Source organism: Ictalurus punctatus, chromosome 11 (assembly GCF_001660625.3).
Source record: "Ictalurus punctatus breed USDA103 chromosome 11, Coco_2.0, whole genome shotgun sequence".
Taxonomy (NCBI): domain Eukaryota; kingdom Metazoa; phylum Chordata; class Actinopteri; order Siluriformes; family Ictaluridae; genus Ictalurus; species Ictalurus punctatus.
In genome coordinates, this window is record NC_030426.2 from 27,961,010 (window position 1) to 27,987,918 (window position 26,909).

Consider the following 26,909-nt stretch of genomic DNA (forward strand, 5'->3'; position numbering starts at 1 on the left):
GCGCTTAGGGTCAGCCTCTGAGAAGCTTCTGACTCTAAAGGTAGCTCTTCGGCTGGCCCTGACATCTCTCAAGCGAGTAGGAGACCTACAAGCTCTCTCTGTTGCCCCTTCCTGCCTTGACTTTGCCCCTGGATTAGCCAAGGCCTTCCTGTATCTTATGCCGGAGTATATTCCTAAGGTGTCTACATCGGCTGCCCACCCTGTGGTGTTGCAGGCTTTCTGCCCTCCTCCATTCGCCACACCGGAACAAGAGAGAATGCATCTGCTGTGTCCAGCAAGGACTCTCTGTACTTATGTCCACCGCTCCGCCCAGTGGCGTAAGTGGGAGCAGCCGCTGGTCTGCTTTGGCAGTGACAGTAGAGTTCATGCTGTGTCAAAGCAGCGCATCTCTAAATGGATAGTGGAAACAATCTCGATTGCTTATGAGGTGCGCAGTCTTGCTACTCCTCTGGGCATAAGGGCTCATTCTACTAGGGCGGTCGCCTCCGCGAAGGCTTTTCCAAAGGGGTATCCTTACAGGATGTGTGTGCTGCTGCAGGGTGGTCTACACCACACACATTCATTCATTATTACAGCCTGGATGTTCATTCCACCCCAGGCTCGAGTGTCTTGCAGTGACCCTCGGGCTTGGGTCTTTTTGAACAGGCCGTACCCTCGGTATGACAGAGTGGGTATTCTCGTTCCCATAGTGTTATGTTAAACGCGTCGAAGTTCACTTTGAAAGGGAACGTCTGGGTTACGCATGTAACCCTGTTCCCTGAGAAGGGAACGAGATGTTGCCTAGCTTTGTCATACCAGGGCAGGGCTGTGAATTGCGTGTTTCGCTTCAGATAATAGAGGCTGATGGCGCGTTTCACAGGTGCCATATTTATATCATGCGACACGCTTAATTGCCACGTCACCTGATCATGGCAGGTCTATAAATAGGCATGATTTTACACAAGCTTCAGATACTGGTCACGCGCGAGAGGCGCTTCCCATAGTGTTATGCTAAATGCAACGTCTCGTTCCCTTCTCATGGAACAGGGTTACATGCGTAACTCAGACGATTTTCACCCCTAAAGATGAAAAAACTCGATCGGACAGCAGATCATAGTGTACGGTTAAATCTGCAACGTAGCAATAAATAAAATTGTGTGATATTTTATAATCAGCTAATAGAAGCCGAACATAATTGAGAATAGAAACTGGTTTCAGTCATGCCTTAGCATACTCTTACATTTACATTTATTCATTTAGCAGACGCTTTTATCCAAAGTGACTTACAAATGAGAAAATACAAGCAAAGCGATATATCAAGTAAAGAACAATACAAGTAGTGCTACCATACAAGATCCATTAAGATGAAGAGGGGTATAACATGGGTTCTCTTGGGCTGGTTGAAGACGAGGCGTGCTGCTGCGTTCTGAATCATCTGAAGCTGTTTGATGGATCTGGCCGGGAGGCCCAAAAGTAGTGAGTTGCAGTAGTCCAGTTCTGAGATAACAAGATTCTGGACTAGTATCTGTGTAGTCTGTTCGGTGAGGTAGGGTCTGATTTTCTTGATGTTGTAAAGGATTAATCTACAGGACCATGCAGTTGATGAGATGTGGTCTGTAAAGGTCAAACTGTCATCAAGAATCACCCCAAGGTTCCTGGCCATCCTGGTTGGCTTGAGTGTGGTTAAGCTGAGCTGTACAGTGAGGTTGTGGTTGATTGAGGGACAGGCTGGGATGACGAGAAGCTCAGACTTTGCCAGGTTGAGCTTAAGGTGGTGTTCCCTCATCCAGACCAAGTTGTCCAACAGGCAAGCAGAGATATGTGCAGAGACGGATGGATCATCAGGCTGGAAGGACAAATAGAGCTGGGTGTTATCAGCATAGCAATGATATGAGAAGTCATGAGACTCAATCACCTGCCCTAGAGATGTAGTGTAGATAGAAAACAGGAGTGGACCCAGAACTGACCCCTGTGGAACACCAATTGTGAGTTGCTGAGTTTCAGAAATACCTCCCCTCCATGATACCTTGAAGGATCTGTCTGAAAGATAGGATTCCACCCAGTGCAGAACTGTTCCAGTGATGCCCAGGCTGGAGAGAGTTGACAGGAGGATCTGATACTCTTGCTTTTCTTTCTTTGCACAGTCCTGTGTATGAGTTAATCAGGAAGATAATAATGTGCTGTGATGGCAGTGTCCATTTATTTTGTCTTTAGACCCTCAGTACAGAGCGTCAAGGCCTCTGATTTTTAAACAAAGCAAAACGTTGATGAACATCACAACATGGTCACTATCAGCCACTACTCACTTCTTATTCTTCTTATTTATTTATTTCAGTTTTTTTTTGTTTGTGTGTGTGTGTGTGTGTGTGTGGTGAATAATGAACATTATGTGTTCTAAATCTGTGTTTATGAGGAAATCTACAGACACAGGTTTCTTTTCACTACAGAATCCATGCATGTCATTTTAATTTTTAACTTTTTTTTAGAAATGTAAAGGTAATGTAAACAGCGTTCCGGTCACTCTGTTGCTCAGGCTCTGTGAAACGTGTGTGTGTGTGTGTGTGTGTGTGTGTGTTAAATGTGTTGTGATGATGTAAACATCTGCTCTTTGTTACTATGAGAATGTAATAACTCCTGATAGCGTGACTCAGTAAACACAGCGTTCACTGCTAGCCGTGTTAGCGGTGTATGCTATCAGTTTTGTCCCCAGCGTGCCCAATCACTTCCTGTCTGTTTGGTGGGTTTTTCCTGCACTTCCTGTCATGTGATGTACTCTAACGATGGGTGTTGTATGTGTCACTGTTTGGCTTTAAAGGGAAAGTGATGAAGGAATATTCATCATCACGAGGACGTGTTGGAAAAGTCTTCTGTATAAAAGTTCACCAGTTTCTCAGATCATCTCACTTCAGAGCACTTACACAAACTTTATTCAAAATACGTTTAAAACATAAAAGAGCAAGAACTGATGTAATGGAATGATTCTTCCAGCCACATGATGTGATGTCAGACACTGTGAGGTTCCATTACATAGGAACTGATGAGATTATTATTATATTGTCTTCACACAGCAACAAGTGACACTAACATTTAGTTTGATTTGTTTTGGGTACAAAAAGTTTGTCTGTCTTTCCCTGTCTGTCTGTCTCTCCCTGTCTCTCCCTATCTGTCTGTCTCTGTCTCTCCCTATCTGTCTCTCTCTCTGTCTCTGTCTGTCTCTCCCTGTCTGTCTGTCTCTCCCTGTATCGGTCTGTCTCTCCATGTTTGTTTGTCTCTCCCTGTCTCTCTGTCTTTCCTTGTCTCTGTTTGTCTGACTGTCTCTCCCTGTCTCTCACTATCTGTCTGTCTCTGTCTCTCCCTATCTGTCTCTCTCTCTCTCTCTCTCTCTGTCTGTCTCTCCCTGTCTGTCTGTTTCTCCCTGTCTGTCTCTCCCTATCTTTCTGTCTCTCCCTGTATCGGTCTGTCTCTCCATGTTTGTGTGTCTCTCTGTCTTTCCTTGTCTCTATTTGTCTGTCTGTCTCTCCCTGTCTCTGTCTGTCTGTCTGTCTCTCTCTGTCTGTCTCTCTCAGTCGGTCTCTCTCTCTGTCTGTCTCTTTCTTCGTCTCTAACTGTCTCTTTCTCTCGGTCTCTCTATAACTGTTTGTCTCTTTCTTTGTAACTGTCTCTCTGTCTTGGTCTGTCAGTCTCTATATCTGTCTGTCTCTCCCTGTCCCTAGCTTTCAATTTCAGTTTTCGTGTCTCTAAGTGTCTGTCTCTTTGTCTCTGTCACTTTTTGATCAGGCTCTCTATATCTGTCTGTCTGTCCCTGTCTCTATCTGTATTTAATTGTCTGTCTCTTTCTCTCTCTGTCTGTCTTTTTCGTTGTCTCTAACTGTCTCTCATTTTCTTTCTTTCTCTCTTTCTGTCTCTGCATGTCTCTGTCTGTCTCTTTCTTTGTTTTTACCTGGGGTTAAAAAAAAAAGTTTGTTCTAAATTTGTCTCTAAAAAAAAGCTTTATTCAGAATATGATACTTAATTTGAGATGATAAGTAAGTTCTGCACAAGTTCTACACAAGTTCTCTTATCTGGGCAGACAGTTGAGTTTTTTAATACAGTCTGAACATCATATGTCGAGATTTATAAAGATGAAAAAACTCGATCAGACAGCAGATCATATTGTACGGTGAAATCTGCAACGTAGCAATAAATAAAAGTATGTGATATTTAATAATCAGCTAATAGAAGCCGAACATAATTGAGAATAGAAAGCGGTTTCAGTCATGCCTTAGCATACTCTTGCTTTTCTTTCTTTGCTCTTTGCACAGTCCTGTGTGTGAGTAAAACAGGGAGATAATAATGTGCTGTGATGGCAGTGTCCATTTATTTTGTCTTTAGACCCTCAGTACAGAGCGACAAGGCCTCTGATTTTTAAACAAAACATGATGAACATCACAACATGGTCTCTATCAGCTACTACTCACTTCTTATTCTTCTTATTGATTTATTTCAGTTTTATGATTCTTACAGGAAGTTGTTCATAATCTAAAGCTCAATGGCCTACAAACAAACATAACCAATGTATGGTGTGTACACTGCCCTCCATTAATATTGGCACCATCCTTAGCCGTGGTGGGAATTGGGTAAAATATTACAGAATTACAGGTCTTATGGTTTAAAAAGAGAAAAGGCCAGAGAGTTTGTGAATTTGTTTGTGTTGACGAGACGAATGGTAAGTGAGACTTTCTCAGCTGGACTAACATGAGTGAAAGTTTGTTCATGAGCATCTGAGAGAGTTTGACGATTCTCTGACAGGTGACTGTAACCTTGTCTCTCTTTAGCGCTGATGAAGCCCGAGGCACTGAGGTGGCCTGTGATTGGCCGGGGAGTGAGAGGGGGCCAGGGTAAGGTCACTGTTAGGACACTTTCTCTCTCTGACAGGAGCTCTCTCTCTCTCTCTCTCTCTCTCTCTGCCTCCTTGTTGTATTAAACCCCGCCCCAACCCTCATTTTTCCCTAAACGACTCTGTACTGGTCTTGTGTGTACTGTATGCGGTTGCCGTGTTCGTATGTATTGTGTACCGTGTATTTCTGTCTGTTTAAAGTATAGTGGATGTGCTTGTAAGTTTGTGCACTCCTTTCTTCTTTCTCTTAACGTTTCCTTTTATCTTTCCTTCTCTCCCAAATATCTCAGCCACACATTTCCTTCCAGGTTTGCTGTTTACGCTGCTTTCCGAGTTTCGTCTGCTGCGATAACCAAACTAATCACATGCTAAGATCAAAACAAAACAAAACAAAAACAACAACAACAACAACAACAAAAAAAAACCCAACCAAGGTTAAAAAGGTTTGGGGCATTCACCATCCCTAGAGACTGGATAACCCATGTCTAACCTTCTCTCTCTCTCTCTCTCTCTCTCTCTCTCTCTCTCTCGTTCTGTCTCTTTTTGTGTGTTGATATACACTTATATACATACATACATAAACCGACACGCCTTGAATTATGTATGCATATATGTGTCCTGTGTCTCTAACTCTCCAGTGTAATAGCAATGTAGGGTCCTCTCTCGCGCTCTTTAATCCCCCCCCCCCCCCCCCCCGGCCCCCCAACATCCTTCCTGACTTTAACACTTTGGCCCTGTCTTTCTGTCTCCCTCTCTCTCTCTTTCCCTCTGTGTAGGTGTCTATAGTCAGCCTTATAGCTAATGCGCTGGGGTACTCAGACTTGGGCCCCATTAAGTCCCTGAGGACTTTGCGGGCCCTCAGGCCCCTGAGAGCTTTGTCCCGGTTTGAGGGAATGAGGGTAAGATCCATAGCTGCCCAGTGCATGTCCCTCACTCTGTGACAACACTACCGCATGCTAAGAACCACCAAATCGCAAACTTTGGTTATAGCAAATCATAGCTAGTGGGGTGGGGTGGGGTGGGGGGGGGGGGGGCGCTAAAGTTTCCATATTACACCATCTAAGCATCTAAAAGACATATTTAAAATGCATGCATTTTAGAAAAATACATGCGCATGGAAATTTTGCATGATGCAGCTCTAAATATTTAGACAAGACCTTTAATCAGTAAATGAATGGATTTAAAGTCCCTCTGAACTCAGAGTTCAGTTTAAATGGTTTAAACTCCTTCCCATTACGTCTGTGTAAAACCGATTGAGGGGCGGGGTTTAGGTAAGAGTTTATGTAAGAGTTTATGTAAGGGTTCATAAAGCTATAGGCTAAGTGACGTTGAATATATAAAAGACGGTACGAGGACACTTTTAGCCACAGAAGCTAGTGTAGCTAACTAGCAAACCTGGCTAACATGAGTGTAAAGATTCACTGAGAAAATGATCTCGATAATGAAAAAAGGACATATTTTCAGTGGTAGTATTGGGGGCGTTTCCAAATTTGCATATTTAGATATATTCTTGTTTTTAATTTTGAAATGCGGAAAAATGTTCCTCGGCTATTTTTACTCGTTTATGGGGCACAGTTTATTTTCCCCTCATGAAAATGACATGTTCAGGAGGACTTTAATGTTAATATTAGATAAATATACAATATCATATTAAAATCCAAGCTGCCTCATCCCAAACAGACAGCGGTAGAGATTTAAAACAGACATTTATCATAGGTTTTATTGATTTATTCATTTCAGTCGGGCTAAAAACAGTCATTCATGCTGCAGCATTAGTGCAGGGGCTGTTCATGATGTGTCAAGCTTTTAAAAAGTGTTCTAGTAAAACCTCCACCCATGCTCCGGCCGACCATAAACCCCACCCCACTTCCCAACCCCGCCCCCTCACTCCAAACGCCATGCACCACAGCTGAAACCTAGCTTATGGTTCAGTTGCATTTCACACAATATGTTTGAAATACTTGTGTGTTTATGCTAAAGCTGTCACAGAGGCTGTGATTGATGATATAAATCCAATTTACCAGTGAAACTGAGAAACGGATAGTTACCTACTGAACCTGCGTTCACACTAGCACTCGACGAGTCGCTCGTCTCGCTTCTAGTTTGTTTCTTGTGGGCATGTGGTTGCTTGTGTGCATGGCCAGTGTCTTTTTTTTTTTTTTTTTTTAGAAACAATAGTAGTTATTTATCTTTATATAATGCTAGCTAAACACAAATTTAAAAAATAACGCAAGAATCAGTGGGAAAATCCGTTCTGTGATTTACATAGGATGTGCTCGGCTTCGTACTATCTTCGTTCTCAGATTTGATAACCAAAACATGCTAAGTTTATTTGCTACGTACACTCACCAGAGGCACCAATGATCTCTGTGATTTCTTTCTGTTATAATCTACTAGCTACAGTGGGGGAAATAAGTATTGGACATCATTTTTTTTCAGTAAATATATTTCCAATAAGGTTATTCACATGAAATTTTCACCAGACATCAGAATTAACTCAAGAAATCTGGAAATATAAAGAATTCACAACATTAAAGTCCATAAATAAAGTTATGTGAAATAAAGAGGAATGACACGGGGAAAAAAGTATTGAACACGCTAACTGAAACGTATTTAATACTTAGTGGAGAAGCCTTTGTTTGTAATGACGCTTCAAGACACTTCCTGTATGAAGAGATTAATGTTCCGCAGTATTCAGGTGTGATTTTTGTCCCGTTCTTCTAAACATATCGTCTTTAAATCTTGTTCAGTTGGATTCGAGTCAGGTGATTGACTGGGCCATTCGAACGCCTTAATTTTTTTTCTCTATAAACAATTGAGAGTTTCCTTTACTGTTTGTTTTGGATCGTTGTTCTGCTGGAAGCTCCACCCACGTCTCATCTTCATCATCGTGGTGGATGGCAGCAGATTCTTCTCAAGAATCTCCCGGTAAAGGGCTCCATTCATCGTTCCTTCAATTATATGAAGTCTGACAGTATCATGTGATGAAAAACAGCCCACACCATGATGCTCCACCTCCACACTTCACTGTTGGTGTAGTGTTTTTAGGGTGATGTGCAGTGCCATTTCTTCTCCACACATGGTGTGTAGTATCACAGCCAAAAAGTTCAGTTTTGCTCTCGTCTGACCAGACTACTCTCTCCCAGAATTTCATCGGCTTGTCCAAATGAGTAAATTTTAAACGAGCTTCGACATGCCTTTTCTTTAGTAATGGAGTCTTGCGTGTGAGCGTGAGCAGTGGAGAGCATTGCCTATTGTTTTCTCTGTGACGATGGCACCTGCTGCCTCCAAGTGTTTCTGGAGCTCTTTCCGAGTGGTCCTTGGCTCTTGGGCTACTCTTCTGACTATTCTTCTGACTCCCTGGTCAGAAATCTTGTGAGGCGCTCCTGTGCGTGGCCGGTTGATGACGGAGTGATGTTGCTTCCACTTGTGGAATAAGGTTGTGAAGGTCTTGGGAGAGCGCTTTGCTTTTACCCATCATGAGATGTTTCTTGTGTGACACCTTAGTAACGAAAAGCCTTTTTATAGACCATCAATTTACTAACCCAGCTGATATTAATCTGCACAGATAGGGGGTGGAATTACTTATGGATTTCAGCTGGTTCCTTGCCTTACCTTGCCTTGGAGAACCGCTTTTTCTTAGCGTGTTGAATACTTTTTCCCATGTCCTTTCTCTTTATTACACATAACTTTATTTATGGACTTTAATGTTGTGATTTCTTTATATTTCCAGATTTCTTGAATTGATACTGATGTCTGGTGAAAATTTCACGTGAATAACCTCAGTGGAAACTTCCCCCGCTGTATGTAAGAATTAAAGTAGGACCTAGTAGGAAAGTTGTGACCATACGCGCCACAGGATTGGTCCTGATGGGTTTGAATTTGACCTGATTTGCATAGAATTGAGAAAATCTCCTTGTTTTGCAGGTATGTAAAGAAAACTAAAGATCACCTGCTGCTTTGTCACTCACTAGTGTGAACCGAGAGTAAATATCTATGACAGTAGTCATTTTAAAAGCAATAATAGCGTCATGTTCAGGTATTTATTATCGTGATGCATGTTTTTTCCAACACACACAGCCTGAAGCAGTGAGCCACGCTGCCCTCCAACATCTTTATATTAGTTCTTTTACAAGTCAATAACCAGCTTCATCACCTCGTCAGGTGAAGACCAGTCTTCTAGATTCTTCTGTAGAAATATTTGGACCAACCCTCAGTCCTTAAACACATTATTTGTTAGAATCAGTGTGTTTTAATACAGCGTGATTCTAAATATGTACAGATTGCTACGTTATTAATACATTTTATACTTATATACTTATGTTACATCTATTATGAGTAACTAACGAGTCAGTCGTTACAGATGTGTAACCACATCTGTATACAACTGGACGCTGATTACGGTCCTACCGTAGGAAAACCGGTCACGGATCAGTGACAGAAGACATTAAACACATCTCTTACACTTTAGTAGAAAACGTATTGATATTCAGCTGGAATAAATAAACTCGGCACTGTCTTTAGACTAAAATATGAATAAAAAGCACTTTTATCTGTTTAACTCTGAAACCGTAATCTTTAATATAAAAGCTTTAATATACGCGTACCTGTGAGTGCATCTTGAATGTACGTTACACCGCACGCAGAATTAACGTTATCGTTCACACAAACGCACATTATTTCCTCCAAACTGCATAAGAAGAGATTTGTTTTTCATTTGTAATTTTTAAATGTATTTTTGTGTTGTAATAATATGAATTACTAAACCTTGTTTACTTCATAATGACTTTTTAAAATAGTTCATTGTTGTTGTTTTTTTAGTTCCCTTTTTTTAGTAGTATTTAGTCAATTCTGCAGAGCATTTTGAGATACAATGTAAAGTTGTTTTATTATTATTATTATTATTATTATTATTATTATTATGTATCAGTATGTACATACATAAGAATTACACTGCACTAAAGCCCTTAGTTAATTAATTACATAGAGGACACGTATGTAAATTAGGGACACTTTTATGTTAAAAAAGTAAGCTAAAATTGGCTCTAATCTAAAATTCATGTGATTGTTAGATAGCGTGGTCGGAATTCCCATTAAAAACAAAAAAACACTCCGTATGTAACAGCAGCCAGGTGAGCAGGTAGTGTGTTTTGGAGAAGAAAATGGCCGCAGGTAGGTAGCCTTTATGTCCTGCTGTTGGCTCTGCATGATCCGCTGCTCTCCTGCCATCTCGGAGCTTCATCCAACCCGTCAGTGTTTGCCAACATCATCGCTTTTGTGTATGTATCATGAGAGAAGTCTGGAGAGGTGAAGCCTGAGTAGATGCCTCCTGGCTTGAGTGCGTGGGCAGTTCTTTCAGAACCCCCTAAGCGGTACACTGGTTCGGCAAGTGTATAAATGTACATAGTTTTCAGTTATTATTATTAAAATGTTCTTAAATATTTAATACTATTCAGATATTAACGACAATCCTGTCGTGATGGTCTCCGCAAATGTGTTCTTCTTGTTCAGCTTTCTGCAGTCTGTCTCGGGTCTGGAATGAATCCTGATACAGATACGGGAATTTTTCACCCGGAACGGAGTGAAGTTCTGCCGCGTTACGTAATGGAGCACATTTCAGATTTTCTCAACTCTATGCAAATGAGGTGTAATGGGATCAAGTAACAAATCCAAATGATTGGCTTGAATGACTGCTCCTCTGGCACGTGTAATCCAACGTTTCTTCAGTTCTCCGCTCAGAACTTTAGTTCTTATCTGCAATGAGTTCCCATTTAACATGTCATTACGTTAAGAGAAACTACAGGCAACATGAGGGATTTGTCTCTCGCGAGTGTGAACACGTGATGTTCAGACACAATGCTGTGGAATTTAATTTGTGCAAAACTTAAAGAAGAAAAACCCCTGAAACCGAAAACCTCAGTGGCAAAAATGAAGCATGGTTTTCTCAGCTCTGTTTTCGCTAATCATGGTTTATGAATGCGCTGCCAGAAATTTTGTTTACGTTTGCCATTCTGGCACACACCTCTCGTCTGGGCGGGGCTTAACGTGATTTACCCTCATTGGTTATGAGATTTGGATCGTCAGGAAGTAGAGACTTCAGTGGAGTGAATTATGGAGAGCGGTTTTCTGTATAGTTATAGTGTTTGTACCGAGTCAGTATATTAGTTCGTAATTAATATATCAGGGTTGGGTACGACTATTTTTTAAAGATGAGCTCTCAGGAGCGGCACGGTGCATAGTTGCCGTCATCCTCCTCATCCTCCTCATTCTCCTCCTCATCCTCATCCTCCTCCTCATTCTCCTCTTCATCCTCCTGCTCATCCTCATCCTCCTCAAGATCCTCCTCATCCTCCTCATCATCATCCTCCTCATCCTCCTCATCCTGCTCCTCCTCCTCATCCTCATCATCCTCCTCATCATCCTCATCCTCCTCCTCCTCATCCTCCTTCTCCTCCTCATCCTCCTCATCATCATCCTCCTCCTCCTCATCCTCCTCATCCTCCTCATCCTGCTCCTCCTCCTCATCCTCATCATCCTCCTCATCATCCTCATCCTCCTCCTCCTCATCCTCCTTCTCCTCCTCATCCTCCTCATCATCATCCTCCTCCTCCTCATCCTCCTCATCCTCCTCATCCTGCTCCTCCTCCTCCTCATCATCCTCATCTTCCTCCTCATCATCTTCATCCTCTTCCTCCTCCTCCACTGGACACATGAGCTGCACTCCAAATCTCACTAGCCAATGAAAGTAAATTGCTGTTTTAGCCCCGCCCACACGTGAGATTTGAGCCAGAATGTAAAGAAAACTCCGGCAGCGCATTCGTAAACCACAATTAGTGAAAAGCTTAGAAAACTGTTAAGAAAGAACGCTGTTTATTTGAAGACCGTGTTTTTGCCCCTGAGTTCACTGGTTTCGGTTTCAGAGAGTTTTTCTTCTCTCACTGCATATTTTTGTTTGTTTCTTGAAAAGGTATGCTCAGTACATTTGCGACAACTTCAATTCCGCACATTGCAAGGACAAACAACAAAAAAACGTGGGCAAAAAGCTGAACAAAGGTGCTCAAAATAAGATTAATGCTTCGTTTTCCTTTGTATAGTATCAAAAAGACTGTCCTATTTTGTTAGACGTGAACACTGAAAGTTCATATTTGTAGCTGAATCATATTTTTGGCGACCATCACCACAGCTGGACTCCACAACCACTGTATGACCAGTGTGTGGCTTCGGAGGGTTTATACAATAACTTGAACTACGCATTGATTTTTAAAATGTCTGAGACATATTCAGTACATGTGAACTGTCTTACGGGGAATTTTACTCATCTACTAAACTAAACCGTCACTAGACGTTCATCGTTGCTTTTGTGAGTAATCCAACCCTCGAACCATCCAAAAATGTATATCTTCATATTTAAGCTCCAGAATTACTGACACCCTTTATATGAACGAGCACGCGAGTAATAATGCAAACTTAAACACACAGATGGTCTGTAGATCCATTTTAACACAACAGGATTTTAAGGGCAAACATTATTAGAAGAATTAGATGTGTAGACAGTTTTGGTCCGTTCTTCCACGCGAAACGTTTAAAGCTCCAGAATATTCATAGGTTTAAGGTTTCATTTCATCTGACCACAAAATTGGAGCTCCAGTGAGGCTCGGTGAAGGTCAGGTGATGAGTTCTGCGGCTCGTATCTCAGTTTAATGTTTAATAGCTGATTTTGAAACTTGACCAACAAAAATCCACTGAGCTGAACAGCACCTTGCATTTATTTTCAATATTATTTAGGGCTGTCACTCATTTTCCCAGACCTTCTGATAAGAAAATACTTTTAGTTGAACTCAGTCATGAATACTGATAAAACATCAATGTTCTTAGACGGTTTTATTTACTCAGAATCTCTAATAAACATCAGCATTTTTCTAAACATTCACTTACAGTTAAAAGTAACTGAAGTTAGCAGCCCAAAGTAAAATTGTAAAAATAAAAATTACTGCTAAGACATACTTAGTAGTAGTAATATTATTATTATTATTATTATAGTAGGATGTAATAACACTAATATAGGAGTATTCATGGTAATATTTTTATTGTAGTAATAATAAAGACACTCTTTAATATTTTAGGTCTGAAACAGCACAATGCATTAAAAATCCTTGATGTCCAAAAATGATAGAAAATGTACAGTATCTCACAAAAGTGAGTGCACCCCTCACATTTGTGTAAATATGTGATTATATCTTTTCATGTGACAACACTGAAGAAATGACACTGTGCTACAGTGTAAAGTAGTGAGTGTACAGCTTGTGTAACAGTGTAAATTTGCTGTCCCCTCAAAATAACTCAACACACAGACATTAATGTCTAAACCGCTGGCAACAAAAGTGAGTACACCCCTAAGTGAAAATGTCCAGATTGGGCCCAAAGTGTCAATATTTTGTGTGGCCACCATTAATTTCCAGCACTGCTTTAACCCTCTTGGGCATGGAGTTCACCAGAGCTTCACAGGTTCCACTGGAGTCCTCTTCCACTCCTCCATGACCACATCACGGAGCTGGTGGATGTTAGAGACCTTGTGCTCCTCCACCTTCCGTTTGAGGATGCCCCACAGATGCTCAGTAGGGTTTAGGTCTGGAGACATGCTTGGCCAGTCCATCACCTTCACCCTCAGCTTCTTTAGCAAGGCAGTGGTCATCTTGGAGGTGTGTTTGGTGTCGTTATCATGCTGGAATACTGCCCTGCGGCCCAGTCTCTGAAGGGAGGGGATCATGTTCTGCTTCAGTATGTCACAGTACATGTTCGCATTCATGGTTCCCTCAGTGAACTGTAGCTCCCCAGTGCCGGCAGCACTCATGCAGCCCCAGACCATGACACTCCCACCACCATGCTTGACTGTAGGCAAGACACAGTATTTGTACTCCTCACCTGGTTGCCGCCACACACGCTTGACACCATCTGAACCAAATAAGATTATCTTGGTCTCATAATCCATGTCCTTAGTCTGCTTGTCTTCAGCAAACTGTATGCCAGATTTCTTGTGCATCATCTTTAGAAGAGGCTTCTTTCTGAGACAGCAGACATGCAGACCAATTTGATGCAGTGTGCGGCGTATGGTCTGAGCACTGACAGGCTGACCCCCCACCCCTTCAACCTCTGCAGCAATGCTGGCAGCACTCATACGTCTATTCATTGAGGGAACCATGAATGCGAACATGTACTGTGACATACTGAAGCAGAGCATGATCCCCTCCCTTCAGAGACTGGGCTGCAGGGCAGTATTCCAGCATGATAATGACCCCAAACACACCTCCAAGATGACCACTGTCTTGCTAAAGAAGCTGAGGGTGAAGGTGATGGACTGGCCAAGCACGTCTCCAGACCTAAACCCTATTGAGCATCTGTGGGGCATCCTCAAACAGAAGGTGGAGGAGCACAAGGTCTCTAACATCCATCAGTTCCGTGATGTGGTCATGGAGGAGTGTAAGAGGACTCCAGTGGAACCTGTGAAGCTCTGGTGACCTCCATGCCCAAGAGGGTTAATGCAGCGCTGGAAAATAATGGTGGCCACACAAAATATTGACACTTTGGGCCCAATTTGGACATTTTCACTTAGGGGTGTACTCACTTTTGTTGCCAGCGGTTTAGACATTAATGGCTGTGTGTTGAGTTATTTTGAGGGGACAGAAAATTTACACTGTTACACAAGCTGTACACTCACTACTTTACATTGTAGCACAGTGTTATTTCTTCAGTGTGTCACATGAAAAGATATCAAATATTTACACAAATGTGAGGGGTGTATTCACTTTTGTGAGATACTGTATATATGTATGTATGCTGTATATATAAACACAGCATATATATAAACACAGTGTATATATATAAATAGCGTATATATAAACACAGTGTATATATAAACACAACGTATATATATAAACAGCGTATATATAAACAGTGTATATATAAACAACGTATATATAAACAGTGTATATATAAACACAGTGTATATATAAACAGCATATATATAAACACAGTGGGGTCCAATAGTCTGAGGCCATGCTGAAAATTTGGGAATTATTTTTATTTTTTCATTTAAAATGGGAAAATATCCCGCAGCTCTGACTTTTTAATCTCAGAATCGAGAGTTCATATTGCACGAGAGTTCATATTGCACTCATAATCGCGATTGTGAGTTTACGTCACACTATTCTGAAAATTTTAACACAAAAAGGGGCCGTAGCGAATTTCATGGAAATTCGCTGAAATTCATGGAAATAGTTCAAAGGTTCTACTTTTTACTCAAGTTGTCGATAAAATCATTCGTAACACCAGCGCTCGCAGCTCTCGGATGTCCGGACCCCGCTGTATTTTAAACTGTAACACTCAGCATGTACGTACTAATTAAACAGATCAGCGCTGACATTACGTCACATTAAAAAAGTTCTAGAATAGCTAATGATGACATTTTTACTCAGTCAGACGTTTTGTGTAGACAGAAAAGCCTGAAAGGTTTCTGCACCTGTTGGCGTCGGCCATGTTGGATTGGATTAAGCAGCTCTTAATGAAATAATAACAATAAGGATAATGTTGGATATCTAACATCTGGAATTGATGTATTTCTGTAAAGCTGATGTGAAAGGTGTGAAACGCACTATCAATTAAATAGTTTTAATTAATAGTTTAAAGATTCGTTTAAGGTTTTAAAGGTTTAGTTTAGGTTTAGGTAAACCTTTAGTTTAAAGGTTTAAAGACTCGATTAAAATGGAGCTGAATTGAATTAGTATCTTTAAAAAAAAACCTTTAAGTAATGTTTTTTTTGAGTAAATTATTTAGTTCCTCGTATTTTATGTGGGAAAATGTTTTTGTATGTTTGCTCATTTCCTTGAAGGGTGTCTATAATTCCAGAGTAATTCCGCTATAATCAGTTTTAGAGACGATTTACAATGAAAGTTTTTGAGAAGCCTAAAGAGCCGCTATTTCATTCTACATGTGAGTTACTCAAATTATTTGCGTTCCCTTTAAAACTTCACTTGGATGTATAGATGTAATCATGTTTGGAGATACTACGCTTTGTAGCAGGTACTTACGGTCGCATGTCTCTCTCGTTACTAGGTCGTGGTGAATGCGCTGGTGGGTGCCATCCCATCCATCATGAACGTGCTGTTGGTGTGTTTGATCTTCTGGCTCATCTTCAGCATTATGGGGGTGAACCTGTTCGCTGGAAAGTACTACTACTGCTTTAACGAAACAAGCAAGGAGTATTTCGAGCCCGATGATGTCAACAACAAGACGGAGTGTGAAGCGCTCATGTCTTCAAATCACAGTGACGTTCGCTGGAAAAACGTCAAGATCAACTTTGATAACGTGGGTGCTGGATATCTGGCACTCTTACAAGTGGTGTGTTTTATTTCATTATTTTATTATTAAACAGCAGTGCTGAAAAATTCCAGGATTTAAGCTAATATAACTACATTTCTTCTGTAGTGCGAGTTAGGACCTCCGGTAGCATTATGCAGAGGTGCTACCATTGTAACAAGAAAGGCCAGCAGCCTGAGAGGAAAAAAAGAACATTTCTTTGTGTGTGTGTGAATTTTTTATTTTATTTTTCAGTGAGTAACAGTGGATAAAAACAGTGAGGCAAAACTCCACTGTAATGATGCTTCATAATAAGCAGCTTCTCTATAATAATAATAATAATAATTATTATTATTATTATTATTATTATTATTATTATTATTATTATTTGTTTGTTTGTTAATTTACCCTTTTCTTTTTCTTTTTTTTTACCAAAGCTAAAGTAACCATGATGGGAAATGTACCTGTTTGAGTGAATCAGCTTTTCTGCCAGGAGAAAATAAAAGAATGCTATGGCTGAACTGTAAATGTTGGCACCACCAAAAAATGTTAGAAAGAGATCACAAAACCTATGATAAAGTCTACCGTGGCATAATTTATCACAATATCAATATGACGTCATTATATCTCCCAGCTCTGCCCTTAACTATCCAAATACCTCCCTCAGAATTCTTTACAACAAGTCATATTTAAAAGATTAAAGCAATGTTTGCGAGTGCATAATAAAGCACAATGTAGGTTAGGTGTATATATATATATATATATATATATATATATATATATATATATATAATGTTATATATAACAGATTTAACGCCTCTTTGCTCTGTTGTTCTGCTCCGTTAGGCCACGTTTAAAGGTTGGATGGACATCATGTATGCAGCGGTGGATTCCAGAGAGGTAATCTGCTGTTTTGTAAGAGTTTTGTAGTAAGTGTAACGAACTCTTGAATAAACACTGTACAGTAGCTATGTTTACATGCAGTCTAATAATCAGTTTATAATACCTTCTTAAAATAAAAAAGAAAAGAAGGAAGCAAGGCTGGCGTTCCGTTGAAGCGCTCGACCGACTCATACGACTGTCAGTAGCATTCGAGATACACCACACCCCCGCCCAATCGAAACGAACACTGCTTAGCGAACTAGCTAAATATAGAGAACAGTGAAGAGTTCCACAGACCTTTACGGACGGAGAAGCCCAGACAGTGTATCAAGACAGAATCGAGTTCTCCATCTTCCTCAGGTAGTGACATATTCTATCAGTGTTGGTAAAACGCGCAGTCACGTGATCGCCACCTCGTACAAACCCTCTTCAAGACGGATCAATGGAGGTTGGAAAAGGGAATATTATGCACAGCGTGAACCATGTTTACTGCGAGCAGCTGCTATTGTGGAGCCGCCTCTGTGGGCGGGACATAGGTTTACAGAGCATTTCATTGGACGCTCATGATTAAAGTCATGAACAGTTAAATTACAGTTATTTTAATAGCATCGACTATAAGATTAAAATGAGAATATCTCCAAAACAATCGCTGTATTGGTAACACTAAGGGGAAAGATCCATGTAGATTTCAGGAGCCCTTTAATAATCTGTTTAATTGGAAAATATTCACCATGTAAATGTTTCTGTGTGATGAGTAGTCTTATTATCAGGATATGTGTTTGTGTGTGTGTGAACATTTTATTCTGCCATCAGAATGAATTCATACACACTGGTGAAAATATCTGTACGTAAACATAAGCAGTGAAATGTCATTGGTTTTATTTTTTTTTCTCTTAAATACACTTTTCGATGATTTTGTGTTTTATTTGGGGATTAAAATGTGCGTCGGTGAACAGGTGAATGTCCGCTCTGATCGTTTTTAGGTTGAAGATCAACCGAAGTATGAAGATAATCTCTACATGTACATCTATTTCGTCATCTTCATCATCTTCGGCTCATTCTTCACACTGAATCTGTTTATTGGTGTCATCATCGACAACTTCAACCAGCAGAAGAAAAAGATGAGTGTTCTCTTTGTTTCGTTACAATATTTAACAACCTTTTCCCTCGTTATTTTTAAAAGTCCTTCTCTTAAATTACCCCTGAAGGTGTCATTCTAAACCGTTCTGAAGGATCTATCAATTGTGTAATGTGTTTTAAAAACTACATGACGAGGCTCGATTAGCACCATCATAACACCCATACTTCTGTCCATCACATTAGCTTTTGCTAGCGAGCTAGTTTCAGACATCTGTGTTCAGGTACCATTCAGTTATTCTATCATACGTTCCACTGAGATGTAGTTGGTCCAAAGCCATTGAGGGTTCTTTCACATACACAGAGTTGAGTGTGTTTGAACAAAAGCACTTCATGTTGCTACACTGGGAGTTTGTCAGGTTGTAACCAGTGTTATTTTGTCCCTATACTTTGGAGGTCAGGATATCTTCATGACAGAAGAACAGAAGAAGTACTATAATGCCATGAAGAAACTGGGCTCGAAGAAACCGCAGAAGCCCATCCCCAGACCACAGGTATGAAAATAAGCAGGCATGAGCCACAGCGCAGCAACAAAAAAGCTTGATGTTTATGTTTATATGTTTGTGTTTATGTTGATGTTCATGTTCTCCATCTTCCTTTCCATTTGTCTTTCAGAACCAAATCCAGGGGATGGTGTTTGACTTCGTCACGCAGCAAGCCTTCGACATCTCCATCATGATACTCATCTGTCTCAACATGGTCACGATGATGGTGGAAACAGATGACCAGTCGGAAGAGACAGAGAACATTCTGTACTGGGTCAACTTCGTCTTCATCGTGGTTTTCACTGGCGAGTTTGTACTGAAGCTCTTTGCACTACGACATTACTACTTCACCAACGGCTGGAACATCTTTGACTGCGTGGTGGTGATTCTGTCTATTGTGGGTGAGTAGAATCAAGTAGGAGGTGGAATACAGATCCACAGAACACAGGGCTAGTGCTGGGTGGAGATCTGTCAAACAGTAGTTATGCAAAATGATAAAGGCAACTAATGTCTTTTCCTTTTAAATTTTGGACGTTAGTCATGGACGGCTGAAGATCACTACAATGACCAGGAAAAAACCCTGATTTTTACATGCTTAATTTTGACTTTCTGCTTCCTGCTGTTCAGGCAGAACATTAAAGACAAAACATGATTAGTGATGAGGACTCAAGAACAAACAAGACTTAGCAGTGTGAGTTACACACTGAGGGACATTAATAAAGGAAACTATGGAGACAAGGAGTTTTGTTGGCTTGGCTGAGAGGGGTGTGGCTGAGAGGGGTGTGGCTGAGAGGGACATGGCTGAGAAGGGGTGTGGCTGACAGGGATGACAGGGACATGGGTGAGGGGGGTGTGGCTGAGAGGGACATGGCTGAGAGGGACATGGCTGAGAAGGGGTGTGGCTGACAGGGATGACAGGGACATGGGTGAGGGGGGTGTGGCTGAGAGGGGTGTGGCTGAGAGGGACATGGCTGAGAAGGGGTGTGGCTGACAGGGATGACAGGGACATGGGTGAGGGGGGTGTGGCTGAGAGGGGTGTGGCTGAGAGGGACATGGCTGAGAAGGGGTGTGGCTGACAGGGATGACAGGGACTTTGGGTGAGGGGGGTGTGGCTGACAGGAATGACAGGGACATGGCTGAGAGGGGGTGTGGCTGAGAGGGACATGGCTGAGAGGGGGTGTGGCTGACAGGGACATGGCTGAGAGGGGGTGTGGCTGACAGACATGGCTGAGAGGGGGTGTGGCTGTCAGTGGGGGATTCTTGGATTTGGGGTTTTCAGGGGCTATGACATAACTTTTTTAGTTATCCAACTAGGTTTATTCCATTAATGATTAAACACTAAACAGTTCATATCTTTCAAAAAATCACCAGAGATCTACATTCACCTTCTCATAATCAGATTCAAATCTAAGTGCACCGTTGCCCTTTTTCCTAACAGTAAGTGAAACACGCCCATCTCATGTCCATGTCTGTCTCACAGATGTGTGAAGTGACTGAGGTCTCCGCTCGAGTGACACGTACCGTTAATTCCCAGTTTTTTGCTTTGGGGACCTCGATTTTGCGGCTGTGACGTTGATGTAGATTTATTTCCGGTCGCTGTAGCTGCATGTACAGCCATTAATACTCGGTCCTAATTACTTGTCCATGGAGCTGTGAAGAGCAGTATTTAAGACAAGTTTATACTAGCTGTTCAATGTGGAGCAGACGGCAGAAGAGTGGGGATGGCCCACTGCTAATAAAAGGTTTGGCTTCACTGACCTTTTTAATGGTTTTAAACAAGTTCTTCCTCCAGTGTATAAATCAGTAAAGATAATCCTGATACATAAAATGAATAAGAATCCTTTTTCATATCTTCTTCCTGTAAAAGTAAAACTTGGAGTAGTTTTTTTTTTTCAGTGACAATGCATTTGGTTGACCATGACTTCTCTTTCTCATACCTCAGGTATGTTCCTGGCAGACCTGATCGAGAAGTACTTTGTGTCACCTACTCTGTTCAGGGTGATCCGTCTGGCTCGAATTGGTCGTATCCTGCGTTTAATCAAAGGAGCCAAGGGTATCCGGACCTTACTGTTTGCCTTAATGATGTCACTTCCTGCCCTGTTTAACATCGGCCTGTTGCTTTTCTTGGTCATGTTCATCTTCTCCATATTCGGTATGTCCAACTTTGCGTACGTGAAGCGGGAGCTCGGCATCGACGACATGTACAACTTTGAGACGTTTGGTAACAGCATGATCATCTTGTTCATGATCACCACTTCAGCAGGGTGGGACGGTTTGCTCGCGCCCATCCTCAACTACCCACCTGATTGCAACCCTGACAAGGAGAACCCAGGAACCACAGTGAAGGGGGACTGTGGCAACCCTTCTGTAGGAATCTTCTTCTTTGTCATGTACATCATCGTGTCCTTCCTGATTGTTGTAAACATGTACATTGCCATTATTCTGGAGAACTTTAGCGTTGCGACAGAGGAGAGTGCTGATCCGTTGTGTGAGGATGACTTTGAGTCCTTCTATGAGATCTGGGAGAAGTTTGACCCAGACGCATCACAGTTTATTACCTTTGCCAAGCTGCCGGACTTTGCAGATACGCTGGAACATCCTCTACGTGTGCCTAAGCCTAATATAATCGAGCTTATTGCAATGGATCTACCCATGGTGAGTGGTGATCGTATCCACTGCTTGGACATCCTGTTTGCTTTCACCAAGCGCGTCCTGGGCGACAGCGGTGACCTGGACATGATGCGTCAGCAGATGGAGGAGCGCTTTGTGGCGGCGAACCCTTCCAAAGTGTCCTACGAGCCTATCACCTCCACGCTACGCCGTAAACAGGAAGAGGTGTCGGCCGTGGTGATCCAGAGGGCGTACCGCGCCCACCTCACCCGCCGGGGGTTCGTCTGCAAGCGCCGGCCGGCCAACAACAAGCTGGAAAACGGAGGGACAAATCAGGAGAAGAAGGAGGACACCCCCTCTACCGCATCGCTGCCGTCGTACGACAGCGTAACCAAGCCCGAGAAGGAGAAGCAAGATGACGACAACGAGGGAAAGGGCCGTAAGGAGAAGGGCCGAAACCAAAAAGACGTCAGGGAATCCAAGTGTTAAGGCTGCAGCAGTGGAACACACGGACAGCAAAAACAACAGTCATGATAATTAATTCACTTAAACTGCAATTTCAAGCAAACCGAGCAGAAACCCTGAATCAGACTACACACACACACGTGTACAGATTAATTTCATTCGCAAGTAAGAAAACAATATTTTAAAAAGATCCATGAATAAAAGGACAAGATGAAAAAAAAATTGTTTACAAACTTCACAGGTGAACGGATGCAATGGGAATGGAACGCGCTGGGGTTTCTTCAAAGCTTGACTCTTTAAAGTTAAACCAAACATAATCAGCTTCCTGTGTAACACTGTTGCATCAGAACTTGAGTTAAACTAAATCAGATAGGGATCTTTCACAAGAGGACTGATACTTGATTATCGTGAATTAGAGGGCTACACTGCACTTCAGGATGGAACTCGTTGCTTATATGAGGAAACCAAGGAGAAAAAATAATATATATATATATATATATATAATCACAGCATGGCGTGTTGTTCCCCACATCTGGAGAATCCCGCGCTGATGCTGTGTGTTTATGAAAATTTCCGTAAAGGAAATGAACACTCGTGGAAGAATCAGCTTCCGAACATGAACAGCAGAGGAATCTGCACTATTTCATTTCAGACGAACTCAGAAGCGATGGTGAGCGTGAGCAGAGATCAGTGGAGCGTGACGAACAAAAATCATAGAGCTTGGCTGATTCAAACCGTATCTTTGTGTTAGTCAGCGTTACAATATACTTTACACCGTCTTTATGTTATTTGAGCGGCAAAAAAAGGAAAAAAAAAGAAAAAAAAAGAAGGGAGGAACAACAAAGCACCAACGAGAGCGAAAAAGAAAATCGACATTCGACATTTTGCCCATGCCACCCTCAGTAACTACGTCATCATATATTTCTTATTTATACTTATGCATCAAAGAGCTTTATTCTACATGGGCTTTCACACTGATAAGGAACGGAGGCAAATACCGCAAAAACAAGCCTCCGACTATTTCCGACATTTCAAAATGAATAATAAATTATTGTGCTTGCTCAGTGCATAGAAATGACTTGCATGATGGCATGTTTTGATCAGAAATTCTTGCATGAATAATCATAGTCCACAAAACACTAATACAGACCGCCACAGTGGCTCGATAGTACATTAAAGGCTGTCCACTGGCTAAATTGAGTCTAATCTGACGATGTTGAAAGCGAATTGACCCCAAAATCACGATGTGTCCTTTAACTCGTCACCGATTTTGGGTTGAGTAGCTGCTCAGAGCCGCTAACTAACTGAAAACGACTGAAAGCAATGTGACACATTGGCGAGGAACATACCATTTTTTTGCTGCTCAGGAGATATATATGGAGAAATGCAAAGGGTGTGTGTGTGTGTGTGTGTGTGTGTGTGTGTAGATCCTAAAGTGTTTTTTTTCTTCTTCTTCTTTTATTTGTATGCAGCAATATTGCTTACCTTCCCTACAGCACTGTCGTTTCGGTGCTCTGTAGATGTAGGGTTGAAAGAAGGGAACTGCGACACCGGGTGTGACGCGCTACACTCGCCGCCGTTTCCGCGCCTCAACCGGAGTAGGATTCGGAAAGTGGCAGTCATTTTTTATTCATTTATTTTCAAACAGTAAATATCTCGTTACTCAAGTCCATCGGATTACTTTACGGAGTTCGATGTCGTCTACACCCATGTCCGTTTATATTCCAGTTCACGGTTTTTTGTTTTTTTTTAATGTACTCTACATCTTTGCAATATGACTCTGAGAGGCAGTGTATTAGGAAGCCAAAGAGGTTTGTCTTGGTAGTTTGGTTGAAAAAGGTCTAGGGATGGGGTGGAGCTGCACAACCACCCACCCTCCCGACTGACGCTTGTTGAGTTTCGCTCATTTTTCTCAGGATACAACACAGATTCATCATGCTAACGACTCGCGGAGACGAACGAGTCGAGGCGTAGGGTTAGGAGACAGAGCTGAGCTGTTTTCGCCACGCGAAGCAGCTTCCAGCAACGAAACGTCAACAATAACCGCAGTAATAAATAATAAAGGAGGAAATTCACTGTGAGGCGATTGAAATGAAAGAAGACAGAGTGTCGATGGAGCATCACCTGCGAGCAGTTCGTGATCACCCCCCTGTGTCGTCCATTCGGTAGCGCACGACCATAACCTCGAGCCCTGTTCCTCAAGTAGATCACGTGATATCGTGCCGCCGCGTAATGACGTCACGTTTCCGAGCCCCTGATTTGGACCGGTCGCTGCATGTGTGATCAGCGAGGACATATACTGAACAAACAAACAAACAAACAAAACCCTGTAATACCATTCGCACTTGTGCAGCCATCCAGGATAGACTGTAAATCATGCATTCATTTAAATTCAATTAAAAAAACAGAAATTCTATGACAAAAAAACGAAAAACAAATTTTACAACAACAAAAAAAAAACAACAACAAGAACTATTGTACAGTACAGGCTATGTTGCAAACGGCACAAAATGCTGAAAAAGTTAAGAATGAACTTTTTAAGGAGTCTATAAATAATGTAATATATCATTTTATTTTAACGGCATGCATAGTTTTGTGTAAATACGGAAATACATAAAAACTACTGCTAATAATCTAATCCTGAAGACGAATAATAATAATAATAACCTGAATAGAATGGCTTCACTCATCGCCCAGGTCTCACGTGGTTAGACTGTGAACTAATTGGTAGGAGGAGTAGATTTTTTTTAGACACTTTTCGCAATTAATAAAGAGGGGAATCTAATACGAATATATTAACATGCAAAACAGTATGTAAATCTATATATAAATTCAAGGCGTATATATAGAGCTATACAACATATGTATCTATGTATACATGTATATGTACGAGTGTATATCTTTGCACACATACATATGTATGTATATATACATTATTATTATTATTATTATTATTATTATTATTATTATTATTATTATTATTATTAAGCCTCCACTGAGTTGATCTGCTTGGAGTGGAGGGGACGCGCCACTGACTGTCCTTCGCTCACGTTATGTTTACTTTTGTGCAATACGTTCATTGAACGACCAAAACTCTGGCCTGGCCCACACACTGCGTGTGCGTGAATGTGTGTGTGTGTGTGTGTGTGTGTGTGTGTGGGCGGGTCTAATGCTCAGCGCATGGTGAAATATTAGCTGCTTATGTCGCCTGTATTTGGGAGGGGAATGCATTACCAGCACCTCATTTTCTACCTTTATGTCCTGTGTGCCTGCGTGAAGAGGCCATCCTTCACCACACACACACACACACAACACACACACACACACACACACAACACATTCACACACACTCACACACACACAACACACCAAACACACAACACACAGCACACTCACTCACACACACACACACACACACTCACACACACACACTCACATTCTTCTCCCTAGAGATCTTTATTTACTGATGCAGATTGAAGATTTTTTGGAACTGTGTGTGTGTGTGTGTATGTGTGTGTGTGTGTGTGTGTGTGTGTGTGTGTGTGTGTGTGTGAAAGAGAGAGAGAGAGAGCGAGAGAGAGAGACGTGGCTGAACTCTAGAGCATAGCTTCTTTCCTCATTAAGGTACACAGCAATGCAATTTAAATGGTTCAGTTCAGGCTTTTCGTTCTCCGGTTTGTTGTTTCTGTTCATTTCAGGTGCCTTTTTGCTGCCGATTTTGTTCAATTAAAAAAAAACTTTAGATGAGGTTGAGTTAAAATTCTAAACAAGTGGAGCTTGTTTAAAAAGATTATTGAGCACTGAGAGAAAAATAAAATAAAATAAAGGATGTCTGAGACGTCCATGGAAAAAAAACAACAACAAAAAACAACAAAAAAAAACCCTTAACTGGCATCAGCCTGACTTTATCCTCAGAGGCTGCAGTATAATGTAGGGCAGATGAACAGAGTGTACAGTCTTTCTCCTAATGGTTCACTCTGTGGAGAGATCAGCAGTCTGCCTTCTGTGCTCAGCTTCTGCCCATTTCTGACCATTTCTTTATTTTTCTATCAATAATAATTTTTTTTCTTTGTAGCATGACTGAGATGCTATTTGTCTCATTTGCTGATTAATAATTGGAAAGTGCTTCTTGGTTGACAATGTTGTTCTTATCTCTTGCCACTGATGTTGGAGAGACGATGGTGTGTTGCACAACAGCTTGAATTTAGCGAGAATCAGTGAAAGATTGTCTTCATTTGAGCACGAAACCTTTTTCCAAACAATAAAGCAGCCTTCCAGTTACGCCCGAGTGCTCGTGTCCTTTTATTTGTGTCCGTGTGTGTTCTTTTAGATTTCACTCTTAATGCAGAGACGGAGTCTGTGAGGGTTTTGAGACGAAACCACCTTCACGCATTGGCCAGCTCGTACGAGTCCTCCGGTACTGCAGGTGGCGCTGTTACCGAAGAAGAGCAAGGGCAGATTATTTCAGTCTGAGATGAAGTAAAGGTCAAAGAGAAATAGGACACATGGTACATGAGAATATTAAATGACTTGAGGGTTGAGGATGGTGATGCACCTCCTGATTGTAATGACAGCTACATGGCCAGCAAAGACTCCACACGACAACAGATTGTGCCACGATTACGTCATATTGTTCGTGAAAAACAGAAGAACGTCATGACCACATGAAGCATGCTGAGGTGTTTAGAAAGAACCTGCAGCAGGTTGCACTTGTAGTACATAAGCACTATTGTAAGCCTAGTTTGTAAACGTAACTGTTGGGAGATTACAGATTAGTAAAAAAAAAAATGAAAGGTTGCACCAGGTAGCATAGTAGTCTTAAATTATAATGTAAAAAAAACACACATTCCCGCTAGTTAGCTAATCTACAATTTAATAAAGTAGCTAGCTACACTACAAGCTACTAAGAAAATATGGCTACTTACATTGAAGCTAATACTTTATAATGAAATCCTCCGACGGGAGATGCAAACTTTCTCACTCAACTTTATGTTAAAGGGGAACATGAGTTTTTCATGTTTTGCTTCTGTATGGGAGTGTAATGTGTATCTGTTTGTGCATGTATAAGGCTCTGCAAATTCCCCAAAATCATATTTTCCCCCAAAGCGATTTATCTAACAGAG

The 26,909-nt window shown here is 41.4% G+C and overlaps 1 protein-coding gene across 2 annotated transcripts in view; it reads left to right on the plus strand.

Annotated features, from left to right (window-relative positions):
- Nucleotides 1–26,067, plus strand: part of scn8ab (sodium channel, voltage gated, type VIII, alpha subunit b) — a 96,110-nt gene extending 70,043 nt beyond the window's left edge. For both annotated transcript variants that reach the window (XM_017480480.3, XM_053683604.1), the window contains 7 exons: nucleotides 5,632–5,754; nucleotides 15,965–16,249; nucleotides 17,054–17,107; nucleotides 18,073–18,210; nucleotides 18,616–18,720; nucleotides 18,842–19,112; nucleotides 20,654–26,067. In XM_017480480.3, coding sequence (XP_017335969.1) covers nucleotides 5,632–5,754; nucleotides 15,965–16,249; nucleotides 17,054–17,107; nucleotides 18,073–18,210; nucleotides 18,616–18,720; nucleotides 18,842–19,112; nucleotides 20,654–21,810 — 2,133 coding nt within the window. In that variant the 3' untranslated portion in view covers nucleotides 21,811–26,067. The remainder of the gene's footprint in view (nucleotides 1–5,631; nucleotides 5,755–15,964; nucleotides 16,250–17,053; nucleotides 17,108–18,072; nucleotides 18,211–18,615; nucleotides 18,721–18,841; nucleotides 19,113–20,653) is intronic.
- Nucleotides 26,068–26,909: the final 842 nt, after the last annotated feature.